Here is a 25041-nt window from a genome sequence, read left to right on the forward strand (position 1 = left end):
GTATGGTTCCCTGTGCTATATAGTAGGTCCTCGCTGGCTATCTATTTTATATATAGCAGTGTGTATGTGTTAATTTCTCCTCCAATCTTGCTCCTTCTCCAAAGATCAGCCTTTTTCACTTGTACTTCCTCCACTGACATCCTCTCTGAATAACTCAGACTGCATTCACTAATTCCTTCTCATATTAAAAAAAAAAAAAAGTTTATCATGGAGTCCAGCACATTGAAGTGTTTTCTAATTGTTTCATCTGGTCCCCCAATTTGATTATACAGTTCCTTGACAAACTTTGTCTTATTCTTTTTTGGTCGGTCCCTTAATGCTTAACAGAGTGCTGCATGTGTGTAAGCATTTAATAGATATTTAAAACCGCAAAAGGATCTTGCTAATAGAATGATAATACACATCAACTGAACAATAAAAGATGACTCTAGTGCATATTTCTTTATTTTCTCTCCTTTCTAGGGCCACACCCTCAGCATATGGAAGTTCCCGGGCTAGGGGTCAAATGGGAGCTGTAGCCGCCCCAGCCTACACCACAGCCACAGCAATGGGGTATCCAAGCCAAGGCTACAACCTACACCACAGCTCAGGGCAACACCGGATCCTTAACCCACTGAACGAGGCCAGGGATTGAACCTGCAACCTCATGGATACTAGTCGATTTGTTTCCACTGAGAACTCCCTAGTGCGTATTCTTAAAACATGGGAAAGCCTGTAGATGTGTTGGTTCTAAATATTTTGTTTGGCCTGGAGAGTTTTAATTACCGCCTATCTGCCATGTTAAATTAGTGTCCTTTTACCTCTGGAAGTGCTTTCCCAACTCTTTTCTAGTTCTCTGGATCCTTAGATTAAGAAAACACAAAATTCTGCCTGAAGCAAATATTCCCAAAGGCACATTTATAAGCGTACATGTTATGCAGTCTCGTCTTTATTTTATCTTGGCCATCTAATTTCCACAAATCCCACTGATTTACTTTATTTTATTTTTTGTTTATTTATTTTTTTGCTTTTTAGAACCACACTTGCGGCATGTGGAAGTTCTCAGGCTAGGGGACGAATCGGAGCTACAGATGCAGACCTACACCAGAGCCACAGCAATGCAGGATCTAAGCTGTGTCTTCGACCTACACCACAGCTCACAGCAATGCCGGATCCTTGACCCACTGAGCAAGGCCAGGGATCAAACCCGCAACCTCATGGTTCCTAGTCGGATTCATTTCCGCTGTGCCACGACGGGAACTCCCCAACGATTTACCTTAAAAGTGACTTATTTGGAACTCAGTTTGGGTTAGTGTTCGTTTTCATAGCAAGTTCAATAACTCTAGAATATCTCAGTAGCCTAAAAGATTAGACTATAAAGTAAAGCTCTCAGAAATACTGTCACCTGCTCACTTTCACGAGCTGATGACTCTGCAGATGGTCCATTCCTCCCCCAACCCCCCCCCACCCCTTAGCTGATGGCATTAGCCACTCACTTTCTTAACTTAGCACTCAGAAAATAGAGTCTGGTTATTTTCTTAGAAAGAGGATGACAAAGCATAGGTGTCTGATACACAGAACTGTATCCTGAGGTGGCTTCAGCAATGGAAAACCTCCTCCCATCCAGTGACTACAGTGCTTGAGGGGCAGCCAAGCTGTCAGAGACGACAGAAAGGGTTCAGAGAACTGAAGGCTGTTAGCAGACAGTATTATGTTTGAGACAAGTACCTAAAACTAGTCCTATTTAGTTACAGTACCTACTTTACTTGTTTGTTTGTTTATTTTTGACCTTAACCACAGCATGTGGAAGTTCCCAGGCCAGGGAATGGACCCATGCCACAGTTGTGGCCTGTACCACAGCTGCAGCGATGCCAGATCCTTAACCTGCTATGCCACACAGGAACTTCCATGTAGAGTGATCCTTGAACATTGTAATATACAGGTTTTGTTCATTATTTGTAGAACTGTACAAACAGTGGTACCTTTTTATATAGCATTATAATTGACTATGCAAATGAATTTGCCCCCCCCCATTCATTTTTATTCATTTTTTAAAAATAACCTCAACCACATCTACATTTTATTTCTTAAAAACAACTTTGGGGGGTTTTGTGAGTTGGTTTTTGTTTTGAGTGCTTACTATGTGCCTGGGATTAAGCTAAACTCTTTAATCCAACATCTCATTAATCTTTACAATGACCCTATAAAATAGGTTCTCTTATTAGCCCCATTTTATGGGTAGTCATACTAAGGTTTAGAGAGGTCAAGACTTTGCTCAAGATTTTACAGCTGATAAGTGGGAAATCTAGGCTCTGCAACTCCAGAGCTTGAGCTCATAGGTGCTGTGGGATACTAATACCAGAGACTCTATTTTCTGAAATCCAACCTCCTGAACACAGTTTAACCAGTTCGTGATAGTGAAGGAGCGCACGCTCTCTCCCAGCCTCGGCTGTCAATAGTCAGTCCCTTTGGCTGAGCCTCCCCAGCAGCTTGGCCTCTCTGCCTTACTGCCTGTAACCCGCACTGATCTAAGAAATACGGCAGCTGCATTTGTTACAACGTTCACAAAATACGTCAATAAACTCCAAATGACTGCCTGAAAGCATCTCCAGTAAAAGGCATCAACTTTGCAAAAAAATGTTTCCGTGACTCAGAGACCTTTTTCCTTTTCTTTATGAGATCTTTGCAGTGTTCCCAGATGAGTTAGACTAACAGACACCAGAAAAAGTACCAAAAGTTACTCATCAATATAGATTGTCTGCTTTATGAGACAATTATGGGACAATTAGCATGTTGACTCTTTACTCTCCAAGAACATAAAAAGACAGTACAGAGACTGTGAGGAAAATGTGAGAAAGAAGTGTAAATTATTTATGTGTGAATTTCGTTAACTTATGTTAATTTGATTAACCCATATTATCTTCCCTGTCAATATAATCGGTGAAAGTTTAGTAAAACCCACTCCTGCCTTACAGAAGAAAACATTGACCAAAGAGAAGAAACAAGTTAATACCTCATTTTAATTTTCTTCCCCCCCTTCTAAGCTAAGAGAGCGTTTCTTACCTTACTGAACTGTCCGACCACATGCTTCAGAATATTAGGAGGAGCGTCATACAGAAATGGCTCAAGAGCTGGTAAATAGGTGCATTTTTGTAGGATATTCTTTATGGCTTTCTTACTCTATTGAAATACAAAGCAAAATACATACCAAAGTAAATCCACAAAAGCTTGACAAAACCTCATGTCTTGCATTCCAAGAGTTTGAGAGCGAAATGAAGAGCTTATGATGAAAATAGCTGCTTTTGGTGACAAGGTCTACAAACAGGATAGCCAAGGTCCCACCTACTGTACAATGCAGATAGCCTTACTCTAATGCTAACAATTCCAAGTTGGTGGTAGACTGTCAAGTTATTAATCAAGAATTCTAATGACACTAAAAATCCACTAGGGAGCTTTACCGTCCTTCACCAAGAAATACACCTGATTCTTTACTATAAACATCTAGATAAGAATGTATATCATGATTAATAATCAGTTGTAGGGAGTTCCTGTTGTGGCTCAGTGGGTTATGGACCCTGACTAATATCCAAGAGGATGTAGGTTCCATCCCTGGCCTTGCTCGGTGGGTTAAGTCTCTTGCCATGAGCTGTGGTATAAGTCTCAGACATGGCTTGGATCTCGAGTTGCTGTGACTGTGGTGTAGGCCTGCAGCTGTAGCTCCAATTCCACCCCTAGCCTGGGAACTTCTATATGCTGCAGGTGTAGCCCTAAAATGAAAAAAAAAACCAAAAAAACAGTGGTTTTATCCAGCATGAAAGAAATATTAGTATACTCGTTAATTAAGATTTTGTTTACTTGTCAATTTCTGGGCTTAAGATATTATTATTATTATTATTTTGCTTTTTAGGGCTGCGCCCACGACATGCGAAAGTTCCCAGGCTAGGGGTCAAATCGGAGTGACAGCTGCCGGTCTACACCGCAGACATAGCAACACTGGATCCTTAACGCACTGAGCAAGGTCAGGGATCGAACTGGCATCCTCATGGATCCTAGTCAGGTTCATTAACTGCTGAGCCGTGAAGGGAACTCCTGGGCTTAAGATTTTTTTGATAATATTGAGATATAATTTACATTGCATAAATTCACCCATTTTAAGTGCATGATTCTGTGGATTTTCAGTAAATTTAGAGTTGTGCAACCATCACCACGCTCTAATTTTAGAACACTTTCATGCCCAGAAAGAAACTTCATATCCATTTATAGTTACTCCCTATTCTCTCCTCTACTTACCCCTACCAGCCCTCCCAGTAGATTAGATTAGCTACTAATCTATTTTCTGTCTCTAAAAATTTGACTTTTCTGGGCAATTCATAGTGGAATCATACAATATGTGAACTTTCGGCTGGCCTCTTTCACTGAACATGACGTTTCTGAGGTTCATCCACATATCGGTGCTTTGTTCCTTTATTGTCAAATAGCATTCCATTACACAGATTCAGCACATTTTGTTTATTTATTCACCAATTGTTGGACATGGGGTTATTTCCACTTTTGGCTAGTATGAGTAGTGCAACTATGAAGATTCATATGTAAGTTCGTGTGTAGACAAATGTTTTCAATTCACTTGGGACGATTCTGAGGGATAGAGTTGTCAGGTAATAATGGTAAATCTTGAGAAACTGCCAAACTATTTTTCAACATGACTGCAACATTTTACATTCCCACCAGTTAGGTAAGAAAGTTTCATGCTCCATGTGATGATCAACACTTGTTATTGCCTGTCTTATTAATTGTGGGTGTGAAGTAATATCTCATTATGGTTTGGATTTGATTTCTCTAGGGACTAACCGATGTTGAACATCTTTTCATGTGCTGATTGAAAAATGAAATATCTCTTCAAATATTTTGCCCACTGTTTAACTGGGTTATTTGTCTTCTTATTACTGAGTTGTAAGCACTCTTTATATATTTGGAATACAAGTCCTTGCTTGAATATATGATTTGCAAGTAATTTTTCCAAGTCTGTGGTTTGTCTTTTGCTTTTCCCAATGGTGTCTTTTAAGGCATACAAGTTTTTCTTTTTTTCTTTTTTGTCTTTTTGCCTTTTCTAGGGCCGCTCCCATGGCACATGGAGGTTCCCAGGCTAGGTAGGGAGTCTAATCAGAGCTGTAGCCGCCAGCCTACACCAGAGCCACAGCAACTCGGGATCTGAGCTGCATCTGTGACCTACACCACAGCTCACAGCAATGCCAGATCCTTAACCCACTGAGTGAGGCCAGGGATCAAGCCCACAACCTCCTGGTTCCTAGTCAGATTCGTTAACCACTGAGCCAAGATGGGAACTCCAAATTTTTCATTTTGACTCAACCCAATTTATCAATGTTTTCTTTTACTACCTGTGTTTTAAGTGTCATTTCTAAGAAATCAACATCTAATCCAATGTTAAATAGATTTACCCCTATGTTTTCTTCTAAGAGTTTTTTATTAGTCTTAACTCTTATATTTAGATCTATTATCCATTTTCAGTTAATTCTGGTATATGGTATGATATAAGGGTTCAAATTAATATTTTTGTTTGAGGATATAATAATTATATTAGTACCATTTGCTTAAAATAATATCCTTTTAACATTAAATTGCCTTTGTGAAAAATCAATGAACTATAAAAGGGTCTATCTCAGATTTTCAATTCTATTACTTCATCAATATGTATGTCTTTCTATCAGCAGGTATCACACTGTCTTGATTGCTGTAGCCTTGTAATAAATTTTGAAATTGGGCAGTATAAGCCCTTCTTTTTCAAGATGATTTTGGTTAGCCTGAGTCCTTTGCATTTCGATATCAATTTTAGGATGAGTTTCTCAAATTCTGAGGAGAAAAAAGGCAGTTGGGGAGTTCCTGTCATGGTGCAGCAGAAATGAATCTGACTAGGAACCATGAGGTTGTGGGTTTGATTCCTGGCCTCACTCCATGGGTTAAGGATCTGGCCTTACTGTGAGCTGTGGTGTAGGTCGCAGAAGCAGCTCGGATCCTGCGTTGCTGTGGCTCTGGTGTAGGCTGGTGGCTGTAGCTCAGAATGGACCCCTGGCCTGGGAACCTCCATATGCCTTGGGTGCGGCCCTAAAAGGACAAAGCAAAAAAAAGGCAGTTGGGATTTTGACAGGGATTGTACTGGATATATAGATCAATTTAGGGAGTATTGCCATTTTAACAATATTGAATCTTCCAATCTGTTAAAATAGAATGTCTCTTCATTTATAATTACTATTGACTCCATTATTAATTATTCATGCTCTAGCTGATGTATTTCTTTATTTCCCTGGATCACTAGAGGTAAAGGTGGGAGGGGAGAAGTGAGGAGGAGGGAGAAGGAAAGAGAAGGAAGTTGGCGGGGGGGGAGGAAAGACAATGATGATAATGGGTGAGAGAAACATGAGGCAAAAAGAGAACTACATACATAGGTTAAAATTATATGTATGTAAATCAGCAGTACTTGGACAACTCAAAACTGGAAATGGAGTTGTGGCTTCTCACCAGAAGGTCAAAAAACATCAAAGAATTGTTAAATAGGGGAAGACCTTAGCACATTGTCAATCTTACTCTCTACCAAGTATTGCCAAGGAATGGACTCAACATTGGAGACAATGGAAAAAGCCCTAAATCTATTAAATCATTGCTTTGATCTAGAAAGTCTTATAAAAATTGAAAAAAGGTTAATCCAAGAAATCAACTTCCCTCAATGAATTTGTAGAGAAAAAAACATGTCAACATAACCAAATCAACATACATTCACTTCAATAAAATTTATAAATCAAATAAATGACTCACTATATGACTTTCAGAGTCCCTCAACCATACAGTTCAAGTAGACTTCCTGCGTCATTATATCATCTAAAGCTGACCCAGCAAATGTGTTTTCCTACTTGTTCTTTTTTTATTTTAATTAAAATATGAAAATAATTTAACTTACTGTTAATTTGATTTATTTTTATTTTTTTGTCTTTTTGCCTTTTCTAGAGCCGTATCCACAGCATGTGGAGGTTCTAATCAGAGCTGTAGCTGCCAGCCTACACCAGAGTCACAGCAATGCCAGATCCTTAACCCACTGAGCAAGGCCAGGGATCGAACTCGCAACCTCGTGGTTCCTAGTCAGATTCGTTAACCACTGAACCACGACGGGAACTCCACTGTTAATTTGATTTTGAATTATTATCTTTTCTGTGTTTTTCCCTTATCCCAAGTCAATTCTGAAAGCTGCTTTCAAAAAGTTACATGTTTTCCTAATAGGGAATATGCTGGAAAACATTTTTCTTTCTTTGAAATTCTAAAATTATTTTTTTAAAATCCTACTTTAGATTCATGTTTTAGGAATCATTTTAATAGCCAGTAATATTTTTTCAGAAATCTTGGATTTTTTTAAAAAAAAATGCATGGTTTTGAAGTTTTAGTGAATTTTATGGTCATTTTTCTTTTAAGAAACAGATATAAGACACAATTAAAAATCAGGCAGACTTGGAATTCAGAGAGGTAGGTCACAGTTTCAGGAATACCTCTGGAAAGCACCTTACATTTTTTTTAGGCTCAATTTTTTAATGTGAGATGGACTAAAGTTCTCTCCAACCAATGCTACCTCTGAAATTCTAGTATTCGACGCCTACCATAAGAGAAGTCAAGAGAGGGAGTTCCCGTCGTGGCGCAGTGGTTAACGAATCCGACTAGGAACCATGAGGTCACGGGTTCGGTCCCTGTCCCTGCCCCTGCTCAGTGGGTTAACGATCCGGCGTTGCCGTGAGCTGTGGTGTAGGTTGCAGACGCAGCTCGGATCCCGCATTGCTGTGGCTCTGGCGTAGGCCGGTGGCTACAGCTCCGATTCAACCCCTAGCCTGGGAACCTCCATATGCCGCAGGAGCGGCCCAAAGAAATAGCAAAAAGACAAAAAAAGAAAAAGAAAAGTCAAGAGAAACATAGAAGGAAACAACCAGATATTCACTTTACAAACACCTTTGTACCCGTAGAGAACGTTCTTTGAAATATCAATCACTGACTTTTTAGAGACAGGGCTAAGCTGTTTTCGTAGAGTCATCTCAATTCTTCTGGTAAATTTATTTCCTGACTCAGAAAAGCAATATTGTCCATAATGAAAATTAAAACATATTGAGTCACATCTTTTTAAGAATGAGTAAATATCTGCATCAAAACCTGCATTAAAACAGTTGGGAATTAAGCCCTTACTTTTACTTGAAGGTCCTCGGAACTTTCTGTGGACATGTACAAAGAAAGCAGGACCGGCAGAGTGTTGGTGACGGCGACGGCCCGGGCGTGCTCGGGGGTGTATCTCCCGATCTGTCCCAGGGCCCAGGCAGCGGCCGCCTTAATGTGATCTTCTGGCTCTTCCGACAGGCACACTGACAACTGGGGCACACCCTGCAGCGGTGATCAAAAGAGCAAGTGTTAAGAATCTCAAGCAGGATTAAAGAGTTTTCCATGTCTCTCAGACATTAGAAGGAATTATTTTGGTCTTGATCCTTTTTTTTTTTCCTTAAATGAGCACTTCACAGGGACTGTCATTTTTCAAGTCAATAAAATGACTAGAACTAATTTGCCTTAATTATCTGTAACAATCCAACTAAACTAAATCTCTCTACTAACGTTTACTCCCCAAATAGAGGCATTTAACCAAAAAACAGATGCCAGAGATAAGTATTTAAGGCAAAACTAGATTCTACTGTGGCAAATTAAAAATGCGTAGGATTTTAAAAACCTTTTGCTTTCCTTTCTTAAAAAAGCAAATTCAGAATCCTTTTAAAAATTGACTTTTCACCAAATGTAACAGATTTAAGAACCAAATAACTACTAGAGATCCAAAATCAAATGAATAATATGAGAAGAGTTCTATTCAAGTAAATTTTAGGTGAAATATATTCACTAAAACATTTCCTGAAATAGTAGAGTCCCATTAATTTTGCTCAACGTTTACATGACAGTTGCCCATTTTAACATGATTGAATGTCAAATGAGTACTTTTGTTACACAGACGACGTGTGCTCATATTCTGTACTCCAAACCTCAATTGTATTGAGATAACCAAAAGCGAATTAACCCAAAGGCCTCAAACACATCACAATTTATATACCCAAGGAAGAGTCAAATGCCTGAATCAAATTATAATCCCAGATTCTGTAGAGGCATAATTTTCCAACTACCTTGAGACTATGAGAACTAGCACCTTAAATTTAGTGCCACAAAAGCCACTATCACATGGTTATGCTACTACAGCAAAGGGCAAATGATAATATATACGTTTTTCCCTCCAACTTCACATTTGGTTTTTAAGACCAATTTCCTGAAGAGATATGCTGTATTTCTTCATTGGCTTCTTTTTTTTTTTCATAACCAAAGTGTTCTATTTTATTGTTTTTTTTTTTTAAGTTTGATTAGTTCTTTGGCTTCTTAGAACTAAAAATATGTGTCTGTCCATACCAAAAAAAAAAAAAAAAAGTTCTGACCTCTCTTCAGAATGAGGCAGCTTTCCAGAATGTCCACACTTCTGAGACACACCAAGATGGAAGAAGCAGGAGGAAAAGAAGATAGCTTCCTTCCCCCCTTCCCAACCTCTGAGTTACTGGCCAGTGAGACAAGGAAAGTGAATGTGCTTTGAACATTATAAAGTATTATTTAGATGGGAGGTGCTGTCAGTCCTGATGGAACATGTGGCAAAAGAAAAATGAGGCTGTACTGCATGCTTTGCCTCAAACTCTGCCCCCTCCCCCTCCAACCTAGCAACTAAATGAAAGACAAACCAGGTGGGAGAGGCCAGCAGCAGCTCCAACCAGAGGAGGGGAGCGCCTCCCAGGTCGTCTGGGGAAGGAACACCAGAAGCAGAAGGAACTGCTGCTTCTCTCATCTTCCCTCTTGTGTGTAGGCTTTCTGACCACCCACAAAAGAACCGAGAATAAGAATCCCGGTAATACTCCCACAGAGACCCTTCAGAGAGCAGCACCACTGCTCTAGTCAGTACCAGAGTCTTTGGTAATCGAAGAACAAAAGGAAAAGTCTGGGATAAAGAGAGAGTGAAGTAAAGAATAATCAAGGAATAGGTAAAAAAATAAAGATCTGAGCCTCCTTTTTATTCTGAGGATTAGCAGAGGATAAAAAAAAAAAAATCCACACTTCTGTTTAACATACAGCAGTGGGTTTTCCATGCTGATAAGAAACCCACGCCATAGAGGGTCCCCAGAGACACAGGGAGCACAAAGCCTGTGAAGCATGCTTCAGGAGATCAATACGTATTCATTCAACAAATATTTTTTGAGCACCTACTATGAGCCAGGACAACATGATCTGGTGGGTTAAATACCAAGTTGTAAATTGAGACAAGGCCAGATCCCTAGAGCATGGAAACAGAAACACTGCTGTCTGCCTGTGCTCTGAATTGCCTATGTCTGAGAGAGGCGAAATTAGCTCATAGAAGCTGAAGAAGAGAGCCATCCATTGTCATCTCCTGCCCAATGGGCAAGAAGGGGGAGAACGTGCAGACCTCCGAGAATAATGCAAACGACCACCTGGCATGTCATCTATGATAGCTGTCTTTAACAGGAGTATGCTTTGCATATTTGTGAGTATATACAGTCAATCCTTCAAGATGCAAATATGCAATATTTAAATACAGACAACACTAATTCTCAGACGTACTGATGTTAAACACTGAGTAAGTCTTTAACCTTCCTGCCAAGTAAACCTTATTTCAAGCATTGCTTTGGGAAACTTACTAATAAGCCTTGAAAAAAAGCTAGTAATTCTTTGACTCTGGTCAGCTATATGTTACACTCTGTGAAAGAGTGGTCTGTGGTTCTGTCTTGGTGCATCTCGTTGCATAACTAGAGGAAAATGAAGCAAGAACGAACCTTGGAGATGATGACTGCCATGGCCAGGTTCTCAGAATGAGCTGCCACATAGCCCAGCATCATGATGCCTGGCAGCCTTATGTTTCCTTTGCAGGACCCGATGCAGTCGATCACCGCAGCCACTCCGCCCGCATTAACTATCAACTGTGAAAGCTAAGAGAAAAGAAGGAGAGCTAGATAACCATGACCCTATAGTGTAAAGGAACTTTCAATATTATATGAGCACTGCCAGATTTTAAATTTTAGGACCTAAAAAAAAAATCTGGTAAAATGTGAAATATCATTTAGTGAAATTACGACATTTATCAAAGAATTCGCCCACTGTGAGGAGCCTCTCTGTGGTCCAATTTATCATGTAAAACTTTTACCCCTATCATAATGGAGGTCAAAAGTTCTTACCTAAACTCTAAGCTGAGGGCTAGTTCATAACTAGCTAACTGATGAAACCCCTCATCACAAAGCATGGGTTAATCACTGAATGCTGAAAGGCGAGGTCAGACTTGAAATATTCTTGCCTAACTATCCCTCCTTTGCAAGCAGTGATCACTAGCTGATTGTACTCCAAACTTGGAAAATCTCAACCACATACACATGTTGGGTGCAATAAGGTACGATGAGGGCTTTGAAGTTTAGTGACATGACAGTGAGCGGTCAAAATAAACACAGAAAAAGATACAACATCAGAATCCACCGGGATTTGCTTCATCTCTATTTCCTTCACATCTAAGAACTCTGAGCAGGAACCACGGTGGAAAAGCTGCTGTTTGGGTGGTTACACCAGGTCCGGGGGCCGGGTGGGCTCTCCCAGCCTGCAGGGGCACTGTCTCTCTCTATGCCCAGCTGACCTAAAGGGACAGGATCACAAAGTCCCTACCATTTAGAAATGGAAAGCAGAAAGTGATTAAAAACTGAGATTTCACACTCAGACTCCACTGATTAGAACCCAGTGGTTCTCAACTTGGGGGCACTTTTGTTCCATGGGAAACACTGGACAATATATGGGGTCATTTTTGCTATGACTGGGGGGCGGGGTGTTACTGGCATCTAGTGGGCGGAGGCCAGGAATGCTGCTAAACATCCTCCTACAGTGTACAGACAGTCCCCCCACCACAGAGAATGATCTGGTCCAAAGGGTCAATAGCCCTGACGAAGAGAAACCCACAGAACATGACACCACCCCTGGGCCCTGTGAACAAACTGATGTTTTACTATGTATTAGTGTATTTTAAAGCTGTTCCCCCCCTCCTTGTTTTACCTCAGGTGTATGTTTTGCAATCTCTCTAATTAAAGTGGAAGCATTTTTCTTCACGTATTCATCTTTGTCCTTCAGGCAGGTAAGTACAACTGGAAAAATCTCTGCTTCAACCACCATTTCTGCCAGATCCACAGAATGCTTTGCAATTTGACTGAGAGCTGAAAGGACCTGACGCTGTCAAGCAAAAGCCAAGCCAAGATATTATGTAGAGTTCACTGCAGAGTTCAGCTGTAATTTAAACTGCTTATACATATTCAAATTCCTTTATAAAAAGGAAAAAACAATCACACATCCAACTAACCTGGGAGTCTCGAGGCATTCACACCCAAGCCCTATACCTAAATACTCAATTTCTTAAATTACTTAATTTCCAAGTTAAATATCCTAGTTCACACTATTGTCTATTTAAATCTCTATGTATTGAGGCTGGTCAAAGACTGTGGCCCCTGGATGAGTACTATTTCTTAATTATGGAAGACCTGAATTATTAATTTATGATAAATACAGTAATATAATGCAAAAATGACCAAGCAGAACATTTTTGGCATGTTGCTCATATCATTTTAAAGAACTTTAGGAGTTCCCGTCATGGCTCAGCAAAAACGAATCTGACTAGGATCTATAAGGACTCAGGTTTGATCCCTGGCTTGTTCAGTGGGTTAAGGATCCGGAGTTGCCATGAGCTGTGGTGTAGGTTGCAAATGTGGCTCGGATCTGGCGTTGCTATGGCTGTGGCAGCTGCAGCTCCGATTAGACCTCTAGCCTGGGAACCTCCATATGCTGAGGGTGTGGCCCTAAAAAGACAAAAAAAAAAGAACTTTAAATTGCTTAATTAACAATTTTAAAATCTTATAGAATATAACTGTTAGAACATAAAAGTATAATTGGTGACCATTAACTGAAAATTAGATTTTAGAAAGCTATAAAAAAATGACTATATAAATATGGCAATTTTCATAGGAAACATATATAGCAGTGGGCTGGAAAAGCTTTAGGTGCCTTCTAACCCTGAGATTTAATTGTCATGTGATTCCTTAATTATTAATTCTGATGCTATATCTAGATTTTGGCATTGCACATATTTTTCCCAGTCATGTATTTACTGTCTAATCCTTATAGCATAATTTTCACATATTAAAGGACCAAATAAATATATAATATATTCATATCTGTTTTCCATGATAATTTACTAATTATTTTAAAATTAATATTAGTCTGTACACATTTCCATTTTCTTAGATTATTGGAAGCCTGGTCTGTTTGCCTGTTAACTTTGTCTTTGAATACCTTCAACTTAGCATCCGGGTTCAGGATCATCTGGGCTAAGTGAGCAATGGCTCCTGCATCCACCACAGTCTGGGCTAACTCTGGAGAATGCTTTGCAATATCACTGAGAGCGGAAGCAGCAATCCTTTTCAAAGCAATTTCTGGCTCCTGGATACAGAGCACTAAAAGAGGGATGGCTCCCGCATCCACCACAGCTTGTGACAGTTCTGTGGGTCCAAGAAAAGTAATTAAGTGAGTATGGGTGACTGACCCTTGTACAAGCCACTTTTCACCCTGACAGATACAGCAAAGGGAGAAGGGGAGGGCGTACTTCACTGTCTCGACATCTGCATTTCAAATCAGCCTTCCTGGTTTCATGAACCATGTGGACCAATCCTGAGCTGAAAAGAATACAGGTCAATAGATGGACCTCCATTTACATGAACACATTTGAGGTAGATTAGGCTGAAATGGCTTGTTATCCTTTTTTTTTTTTTTTTTAAGAGAGTAAGCAGATGTCAGCTGTTTAAGCTCTGACAATTCTGCACTTCTCAATAGGCAAGCATTTTATGCATGGTTTACAATAACAGAGAAAATTAAAGTACCAAAAATTTACCAACCATACTAATTAGGCAGTATTTTGTGCTATTTACATGAGTAAACAGTAACATGAATCTTGTGCCAATAACATCGATTTTTAAATTCCTTTAATCTAATAGTACTTCCAAAAGATTTTTTAAAACTTTATACAAAAGTAAAAGGTATGTTTTTATTGTACATAGAAAAACACTTTCAAAAATGACAACTACAACTGAACAATATGCTTTAATATATATAGAGAGGTTAATGTTGAATAAAGAAATAAATTTATCTTAAGCATATTTACATGTCAGAAATACTATCTTTTGAATGCACATGTTGATTTAGTTGTGTGTCCAAGAATAACAGCAATAAAAAATAATATGTTTTTAAATTATAGAGAATGGGAGACAAGGAGGCAGACCCATATATGTGTCAAAAATGTCTTTTGAGAAGCACAAAACACAGTACAAGGTTACAGATTCTACTCTCTTTGTGTTCATGGCCTATCTTAATCACATATATCCATTTCTATAATCTTTTCCTTTGAAATTATGTTCTCATTCCCTCAGATTTGTAGTGCCCTGACAATTTATGTCTTAATAGCCAAGCTATTAATTCAGCATATCACTTAGTCTTTAAAGAAAATACAGTCTTCAATTTTTCGAAAGATTGGAAATATCGCATTTTCTAAAAGGAGATACTGTTAGACAATGCAAGTAAGTGTCCAACACCTGCTTTCCCTCAATTATTATAATTATCCTAGAAGTCCCAATATTACATAAACGATTCATTCTTTCATTAAACAAGTATTAATGGAAGGTTATTATGTGCCAGACTCATCCAACACTGGTGTAGATGACACACTTCTACAAATTAACACTAAGTTGATTAACAAATATATTTCAATTTAAAAACTCTAGTGTGAAATGTGAAATACAATGGAAGTTAAACATAATCTCAGGAACCAGAGGCAGATAAGAGGAATATATATATATATATATATATATATATATATATATATATATATATATATATATTTTTTTTTAAGACAACAGCATCAACAGACTGGAACATCGACCTAGCAATCAATAGAAAAAGAGTCCTCAGAAGCATCGCTGAGATTCTGCTGCCATTGCCTGAAGACCAACAGAATAGCAGGTGAAACAGGTCATCACTGTTTCTTTCCTGCCGCCCCCTCCCAAGGGAAATGGGAATAAAACATAAAGTGTGGTATCATGTGATTTCTAGATATAATTTTTACATTTTATCTTAACTATTAAAATGCTACTTAATTCATTCCAAATCATACGTTATATGATAACATCAACTTTACATGTACATATATGAGGGCACTTAGAACACATATGTACAGTTAATCCTTGAACAGCACTGGGTTTGGTCTGTGCAGAGCCACTTGCAGGCGGACTTTTTCAACAGTACATCCTGAGGTGCTTGCTGCACTATCGGTGGTAGGTTGTGTTCAGAACCGTGGATATGCAGAAACTGCTGATTGGAGGGCTGACTACAAATTATACTCAGACCACTTTGTATACTGGGCCATTTTGCTGTACAGCAGAAATTGACAACATTGTAAATCAACCATAATAAAATTTTAAATATTATCTTTCTAATTCCCATGGATTTTATTCTTTCCTCAAATAAACTGAGTACCATATTCTCCTCACCCTGAACTCTATAATGTTAGTAATAGAGCAAACTCAGTTCTTCTGACTTGTTACCCATTCCCATTCAAAGCTGTTTTCCATCCTTTCTGGGGTAGTGACGTTAAACCAGGGGAAGCCTGGGGATGGCACCAAAGGAAGGTGTGTCTGAAGGTAACGAAGCTCCAAGGACCTGGATGGGGCTGAGCAACTTTGCACTTGCAGTTACATACACTTCACATCTCCAGCTTATATAGCCCTACAAAACCTGGACCTGCTCTTGGGCGGCACACATTATTATTTATACATGATATTGTTCTGGTAGAACATACAGATATTGGGTATGAAACAGTGTATATTCAGGTAAGAGTATAATGGGCCTAAATAACAAACACCATGCTCTATTACACATGCTACAGGCTATTTCATCCTGCTTCCACCACTACTTTTTTCCTGTGGTCTTTCCTCCCTTCCCTACTCCCTACTTTTGCTCTGGCATTTCTCTGCCAGTTGCTGTTGGCATCTACCTGATAGCCTTTGTCAGTCAGAGCATGGGCTTGGGAATCAATCCAGGAGAATGGGACCTGAGGAGAAGTCAGATGGAAGCATCGGTGAGAGGTTTTCATCTGTAATAAACAGAGATGCACAGGAGGAAATGCTGCCTCTTCTTCACTGGACATGGGCATGTCTGCCTGCAAATGACATCTGGAACTCCTACATTCATCTTGCAACTATAACAGAAGAAATCATCAAAAAACTGAGGATGGCTGAGTACAAAAATGAAAAACACCTGAGTCCTCCATGACTCTGTTCAGCTGCATAACCAACCTTGGAACTGCCCTGACTCTGAACTCTGTGTCATGTGAAATAAAAAATGTCCTCATTGCTTAAGGCACTTGCGGTTGATATTCTGTAACTTAACAGCCCAAAACCTACTGATAGAATTCTGTCCCCTCTCAGGCTTGGTGTATGCACATATTTTCCTCTCTTTTCTGGCCATGAAGTATTCATTACTTGCCTACTCTGTGCTAGAAACTTGGCTAGATCTTGGGGAACTAGAAGGGAGTAAAGCATTGTTCGGATCTACAGGCCTCGCAGGGTGAACATGCACACCGGCCACAGTGCAAAGTGGGGCTGGGAGTCAAGAGTCTGGAGGGTTTGGGGAAATGCACACGGGGTACTGTTTGCAGCAGTGCATCCCATCTTCCTGCCTTCTCCCCTTTTATTTCCCCCTATATTTTTCTACTCAAAAAAAGCAGTAGTAACCAAAACACATACAAAATTCTAGTACACTTAAAATGACTCCCCATAGGAGAAATCTCACAGAATTCATTTTTAAGTCTAATTTGGAAATGAGTTTGGTTTGTTCAATTAATCACTATATATAAGAAATCAAAGATTGATATGTACAGATGCTCCTAAAAGTTTTGTTTTTGGGGGGCGGGGGCCACACCTGTGGCAAATAGAAGTTCCTGGGCTAGTAGGCAAAACAAAGCTGCAACTGCCAATCTAGGCCATAGCCACAGCAACACTGGATCTGAGCTGCATCTGTGACCTGCACTGCAGCTTGGCACAACGCCAGATCCCTAACACACTGAGTGAGGCCGGGGACTGAACCCTGCCTCCTCACAGACACTATGCTGGGTTCTTAACCCACTGAGCTACAATGGGAACTCCCAATTTTTTTTTTTTTTTTTAGTGAACCAAGAAATTTATCTTCAGTGCCTGAAACTACCTTAGCCTCATTTTAAATTTTAAATGAATCTTTAAAAAATTAATCTTTAAGGGATTTCCTGTTGTGGCCCAGCAGGTTAAGAATCAAATTTGTATCTGTGGATGCAGGTTCGACCCCTGGACTTACTCAGTGGGTTAAAGGATCAGCATTGCTGTGAGCTGCGGTGTAGGTCACAGACATGGCTCATATCTGGCATTGCTGTGGCTGTGGCATAGGCCAGCAGCTGCAGCTCCAATTCTAGCCTGGGAACTTCCACATACCATGGGCACGGCCTAAAAAAGCAAAGCAAAGCAAAGCAAAACAAAACAAAAAACAAAAAACAAACAAACAAAAACAAACCTTTAAAAACTATACCTTTTATGTAAGAACACATGACATAATCATACACTGTTAGATAACAAGCAAGATTAGAAGTAGTTATGTAAGGAGTTCCCTACTGGCCTAGCAGTTAAGGATCCAGCATTGCCACTGATGTGGCACAGGTTTGATCCCTCACCCTGGGACTTCTGTAGGTTGTAGGTGTGGCCAAAGGTTACAAATAAATAATTAAAAAAAAAAAAAGTAGATATGGAAAAATATGCAGAGAAAAATGCTTTATGTTATGCCGACATACTAACAAGTTTAACCAGGGTTGATGGTACTATTGGTGATATATTTACTTCTCTATCTGCCAAATTTTCTTCAGTGTGATTATTTTTTTAAAATAAAAGAAATATGAACATGTCCTTTGACCATACACTTAACTACTGCTGGGGCTAACTATACTAACATTACTATTACAAAGAAAAATACCTATAAACATTTTAGCTTATTTCTCAATGCAGCAGAAAGTTTCTTTTTTAAAAAAATGGTAGGAATGTATGTCTCCTTCACACAAAATGTTAGGAAAGAGTGCAAAATTATTCTTTGAGGAATTACTAACATATACTAGAAATATTATCCATTGACTTTTCCACTCTTTCCTTGTCTTAATTCATGCCCTTTGTACAGTTAAAACATTTCATTTTTTAATGCTAAGGGTTATTCATTTTTAAACAATTTTTTAGACTTCATATTAGTGGAAATAAAACTATCCAATAGTGCCTTCCCTATTCACAAATAATTAAAGCCACTGACTGCAGGCATGTAGACACCTGAAGATAGTTCTCAAATCTGATGGTCAACCGTTTTCGGGAAAGGAATAACGAGTTCTATTTGGCCTCCCAAGTACCTTGCTGTTAAGGAACAGAGGCAGCCTCCTCTGTGGGACTGTGACAAGCTCAGGACAACTTTCAACTTAATTTTTAAAACAAAAAGAGACACGGATAAAAGGGAGGACTTCTAAGATCAACATTCATAAAATTACTAGTATCCAAAGCTGGATGAATGGGATATTAGAGATGGTGCTACATTGACCAGAAGGGAAGAGCACAGTCAGGAAAACCCATCAGTGCATAATGGGTGCAGCTGTAACAGGTAAAACTGGGTACCCTGGGCAAAGGTGACTTTGCTTTAAAGGGCTCACAGTGGCCTTAACCCCATCCTCTCAATTGTTATGGCTGTTTGTTTAGATCGGGGGTGGTAAACACAGGGCCCAGGCAAAAAGCTAAAATACATGAAGCCAGAAGGTATCAGACAATGACTGAGTGAGGAGCACAGTAAACAGGAAACGTATCCGTACTAGTTACAAGCAGCAGCAACTAGCTGGCTTCAGCCCAGCGCTGCCACGTGGGAATATAGGCTAAAGCCGTCATATCTTTGGATTTTTTAGAAGAAGGCAGACATTTGATTTTTAATGTAAAAGTGCCTGGTTTTCAAGTTTTGGCAACTTTAAAAAAACAAAACACTGTGTAAGACAACACAGTGCAGGCCAAACAAAACACATCCATTATTTCACAACCCTAGACTTAAACCTTACACCTTCTAAAATGAGCTGGGGGCGGGGGGAGATTCCTGGATGTGGGAAGGGGACATTCTTTCTACTTTTTATTCCTGAAGACATGTTTCAGAGTCATAAAGGAAGAACCGCTATAGCGGTTATAAAGAAAATTCAGAGGTGAATTCCAAGAAATTGATGAAAACCAAAAAACTGACCTGCAAAAAAAAAAAAGGATTAGTCTAAACATATATTATGCACATAGAAAAAAAAAGTAAGGTTATCAAAGGGGAAAGAGGTAGAAGTGTTAAATTAGGAATTTGGGATTAAGATCTACACTCTATTATATATAAAATAGATAACCAACAAGGACCTACTGTATAGCACAGGGAACAATACTTAATATTTTTTAATAATCTATAAGGAAAAAGAATCTATATACATGTATATGTATAACTGAATGACTTTGCTGTGTACCCGAAACTATTAGAACATTGTAAATCAACTATACTTCAATTAAAAAAAAAGCAAAAAATATGATACTTTTTCTGCTCATAATGAAGATGTAGGAGGAAAGACTTTGAGCAAAATTAAGCGATCCATCATGAGAACTCCTAAAAAGGACTCAAAATGAAGAGGTTCTCCAAAAGGAAAAAAGAAAGGAAAAAATGTATTTCTCACATTAATTCAAAAATAATTAGGCAAATCAAACATCTCAGGAACTCTAATTCCTTTGAACTTTGTTGCTTTTTTTAAAGTGTATTTTATTGAAGTATAGCTCATTTACAATGTTGTGTTAATTTCTACTGCACAGGAGTTCCCCTCATGGCTCAGTGGTAAAGAATCCGATAGTATCCATGAGGACATTGGTTCAATACTGGCCTTGCTCAGTGGTTAAGGATCCAGCATTGCCATGAGCTGCGCTGTAGGTCACAGACGCAGCTCAGTTCAGCGTTGCTGTGGCTGTAGTGTAGGCTGTCAGCCACAGCTCTGATTCAACCCCTAGCTGGAAAGTCTATATGCTGCAGGTGTGGCCCTAAAAAGCAAAAAAGAAAAAAAAAAAAGTCTACCATAGAGCAAAGTGATTAGTTATTCACATATTCTTTTTCATATTCTTTTCCATTATGGTTTATTATAGGATATTGAACATGGTTACCTGTGCTATACAATAGGACCTTGTTTATCCATTCTACATATAATAATTTGCATCTGCTAATCCCAAGCTTCCAATCCATCCCTACCCACCTCTCCTCTCCTTTGTCAACCACAAGTCTGTTCTCTATATCTATGAGTCTGTTTCTGGTTCATAGATAAGTTCATTTGTATCATATTTTAGATTCCACATGTAAGTGCTATCATATGGTATTTGTCTTTCTGACTTATTCACTTAGAATGATAATCTCTAGATCCATCCATGTTGCTGCAAATGGCATTATTTCATTATTTCTATGTCTGAGTAGTATTTCATTGTATATATGTACCACATCTTTATCCATTCCTCTGTTGATGGACATTTAAGCTGTTTCCCTGTCTTAGCTATTATAAATAGCGCTGCTATAAACACCGGGGTAGGAGTTCCTGTCGTGGCGTGGTGGTTAACAAATCCGACTAGGAACCATGAGGTTGCAGGTTCGATCCCTGGCCTTGCTCAGTGGGTTAAGGATCTGGCATTGCCATGAGCTGTGGTGTGAGTTGCAGATGTGGCTCGAATCTCGTGTTGCTGTGGCTCTGGAGTAGGCCTGTGGCTAGATTATCCCCTAGGATATGGGAACCTCCATATACTCAAAAAAAGGCAAAAAACAGAAAAAAAAATCCACCAGGGTACATGTATCTTTTTGAATTATAGTTGTCTCCAGATATATGCCCAGAAGTGCAATTGCAGCTTTATTTTTGGTTTTTTGAAGAACCTTCATACTGTTTTCCATAGTCACTGGACCTACTTACATTCCCACCAACAATGTAAGAGGGTTCCTTTTTCTCCATGACCCCTCTAGCATTTGTTATTTGTGGACTTATTAATGATGGCCATTCTGACTGGTGTGAGGTGATACCTTGTTGTAGTTTTGATTTGCATTTCTCTAATAGTGATGATGGGCATCTTTTCATGTGCTAACTTTATTGCCTTTTAATTTATTTTTCCAAAGACTATTTTTAATTCACTGTTTTAAAGCCCTACAAAGAGTTATATTTTGTTTCATTAAAAATAAAGTTATAAATCATCATTTCTTTACATTTAGGTGGCCCTATTTATCAGTTTAAAGATAGGCTGGTTTTGCATATGGCTGTAAAACACGTAACTATATCACTGCAAAATCTTTTTGATATAAAGCAGATTTAAAAGTACTTTTAGTATTTGGCTACCACTTATGATGTTAATCATATGTTATAATAATCAGTCATCTCATTCAACCAAAATTTTCATGATTCAGTACAACTGCAGTAAAAACAAATATAGAGTTGCAATCACCAAAGCTGACTATATACTGACCAGACTCAGTATGATTTTAGGAATGTCACTTCCAAAGTAGAAGAAAACGATCTCGTTTTTGTTCTAATTCAGCTGTTTACAACCGGCTTAGTAGATACTGCTATCACACCAAACTTAACAGGAAACCTTTGTAATCTCATAGTTTCTATAGGTCAGGAATCTGGGAGCAGCTTGGCTGTGTTGTTCAGGCTGTGACCTCGCACTACGTTGTAATCGAGCCATCAGCGAGGGCTGCCATTCTGAGACTTGACTGGGTCTCCAGGATGGGAGATCATGGGCTCCACCCACGGGAATGCTGGAAGAAGCCTTCAGTTCCTCCACATCTCTGGACCTTTCCATAGGCTGTTCATGCCGAGACTTCCTCCCAGGGGGAGTGATCCAGAGGAGAGACACCAAGGCAAAAGCTGCAGTCTGTTCATCATCTAGCCTCAGAAGTGACACACTGTCACTTCTGCTGTATTTCCTCGGCACAGCGTGGCACGAGACTACACAAGGATGTGAGCAGGAGGAGGCAGGCCTGGAAGCCGGCTACACCGACACACCTGGGAGAGGCAACAGCCTTCCTTAGGTAACAATGGCTCACAAGAGCTAGAATTCTGAGCTGAGAAACCGACTCCTCCAATTATCGGTGGGAGTGAGAAATGGTGGAGGGAATTTGCATATTGTTAGAAAAAGTCCAATATGATTTTTATTTATCCCCATCCCCAAAAATGTCATCTCTCCTACTCATCATTTCCACACCACTTCTCTCCACTCAGTTTTCAGAGCCACGCGCCTAACACTTACACATGGGCTGAGTGTTTGAGAGATTAAGGGTTAGCATACATACACATGCTTTGAAGGTTGAATCATTCTGGCTCTGTTAAAAAATCAAGTGAGTCAAATAAACCATTGATCTGGAGCTAATGGGCCCTTAGTAAGAAATAACAATCAGCTGGATGGATGGCACACTTATACAAGGTTCAAGTATTAAAAAAAACAGCTTTGAAATAAGGTAAGGAAATGCCAAGAAGAGATAAGAGAAGATGGGAAAAGGTGAAGACTTGGGTATGGCTTGGAAAATAACAGATAGCATAAGATACAAAGCAATTTTCAAAACCCCAATTTTAGCAACTTTTAGTTTTATAACTACATGACAGCTGAGACCAAGCTAAACAGAAAAAAGGCAAAACTGCAGAGAGGGTCTGGAGTGTTCCTGTAATGAAGAAAACAATAAATTGCTTGGAATCAGATCTTTACAGAATATATTTTTTATATCTAGAAATGTTTCCATTTGTTTCCACTTGCTTTGTATAATGTTGTAACCATACTTGTAGTTTCACTCCAACTACAACCTGCCTCATGCTTAAAAAACAAACAAACAAAAACACCAAAAACCAACCAACAAACAAAACCCAACAAAAATCCCGTAAATGGAAAATGCAGACTTTATTATTCAAACTTTCAAACTCCACTGGCATTCTCTGCTCCAGCCAGTTTTGGATAGGTCCCTGCCTTCAAGGAGCTCAGGCTGACCAGGAGGCTAAAGAGTAAACAGTTATTATCGGTGCTTCAAGGGAATTTTCTAGGAGAACACAAAGGAGAGAGGAAACAGTAACAAAACACTGGATTGTGAGAAAAGTTTACATGGGGTTTTTATACAAGGGGTCCCCAGTCAGCAGTGCTTGGTGTGACTCCCTCCTTGAAACTACCTATGGGCTTCCACCAAACACTGATTCCTGAGGATGAGCTGGTCCAACGTTGTGAATAATTGCATAATATCCCACTGAGTAAATACGCCATAATTCACTTAACCACCCCCCTTCCCCCATTCAGGACCCTTAATTGTTTGGTTTTGGGTTTTGCCATTTATTAAGTACAGCACGATGGACCTCTTTACGAGTTAAGATTATCTATTAGTTACATACCAAATAACCCAAACTCAGCAGCTAAAACAACAACATCTATTATCTCACATTCTCTGTGGGTCAGGAATCCAGGAACAGCCTAGCTGCACGGTTCAGGCTTAAGAGTTTCTCGTGAAGTTGCTGTCACACTGTCAGCTGGGGTTGCAGTTATCTGAAGGCACAAATGGGGCAGGATCTGCTTCCAATCTCACTCATATGATTCCAGGATGCTCCTGTTTCTTGCTGGTTGTTGGAGACCTCAGTTCCTTGTGACATGGGCCTTTCCATAGGCTGCCTGAGTGTCCATAGGTTTATTGGAGTGTCACAGTAGCTGGCTTCCCGCAGAGCAAGCGATGAGACACCCCAAGACAGAAGCCTCAATCTTGTAGAGTTGGTCACCTCTTCTCAGAAGTGACATACCATCACTTCTGCTGCATTCTAGGGGTAATACAGACCATCCTAGTATGGTGTGGGAAGGGACTATGCAGGGCATGGATGCCAGGACACAGGATCTTTGAGGGGTGACTTGGAGGCTGGTCCTACATTCGTACATATATAAATAACTCCACAGGTTATACAAACATACATATGTTTGTATGTATGTGCATACATGTATGCATTTACTTAAGATAGAGGCTCAGAGGTAAAGTTACTGAGGGGAAGAGTGTTGACATTTTTTGAGGTTCTTGATATTTTTAGATCAGACCTTGTGAAACTGCTGTTTTTTAAGTCAAAACAATCAAATATAGGCAGTTTCATATAGGTCAATCTCTTATGCACTGCAAGATCATCTGGCAGTTCGGCCACTAATATAATAAAGTACATTTCAGTCCCTACAATGTGATTGCTGGAAGTTGGCTCATCATCTGCTTTTCCCCAAATGGTATGTTTAGTTCCGTATTCCTTAACACTGCATGCTACTGTGTTGTTACACTGATTAATATTAATAAAATAATAATAAAATTAACTGTGACTTTTTGAGACTACAGCGTCACCACATTACTTTTTAACAAAAAAACTAAAAAAAAAACAAAAAAACAAAAACTAAATTCCAAGTCAGTGGTGTCCAGTAGGAATGTGAGCCACATATACAATTAAATTTTTCTAATAGCCACATTTAAAAAGTAAAAAGAAATAGGTGAGATTAATTTTAATAATATACACTGTTTAACACATATCCAAAATATTATAATTTCAACATGCAATCAATAATTTAATTTTTTTTCTTTTTTGCTTTTTAGGGTCATACCTAGAGTATATGGAAGTTCCCAGACTAGGGGTCTAATCGGAGCTACTGCCGCTGTCCTACACCACAGCCACAGCTGCAGCCACAGCAATAAGGGATACGAGCCATGTCCGGCGACCTATACCACAGCTCACGTCAATGCTGGATCCTTAACCCACTGACCAAGACCAGGAATCGAACCGAC

General features: G+C 39.3%; 1 protein-coding gene across 2 annotated transcripts in view; it reads right to left on the reverse strand.

Annotated features, from left to right (window-relative positions):
- The window catches only part of SPAG6 (sperm associated antigen 6), a 71569-nt gene that overhangs the window by 9009 nt on the left and 37519 nt on the right, over window positions 1-25041 (reverse strand). For both annotated transcript variants that reach the window (XM_047755309.1, XM_047755310.1), the window contains exons 5-9: window positions 13426-13631; window positions 12139-12312; window positions 10884-11036; window positions 8212-8403; window positions 3043-3159 (exon numbers count right to left, since the gene is read on the reverse strand). In XM_047755309.1, the coding sequence (XP_047611265.1) occupies window positions 3043-3159; window positions 8212-8403; window positions 10884-11036; window positions 12139-12312; window positions 13426-13631 (842 nt within the window). The remainder of the gene's footprint in view (window positions 1-3042; window positions 3160-8211; window positions 8404-10883; window positions 11037-12138; window positions 12313-13425; window positions 13632-25041) is intronic.

Source organism: Phacochoerus africanus, chromosome 12 (genome assembly GCF_016906955.1).
Source record: "Phacochoerus africanus isolate WHEZ1 chromosome 12, ROS_Pafr_v1, whole genome shotgun sequence".
NCBI lineage: Eukaryota > Metazoa > Chordata > Mammalia > Artiodactyla > Suidae > Phacochoerus > Phacochoerus africanus.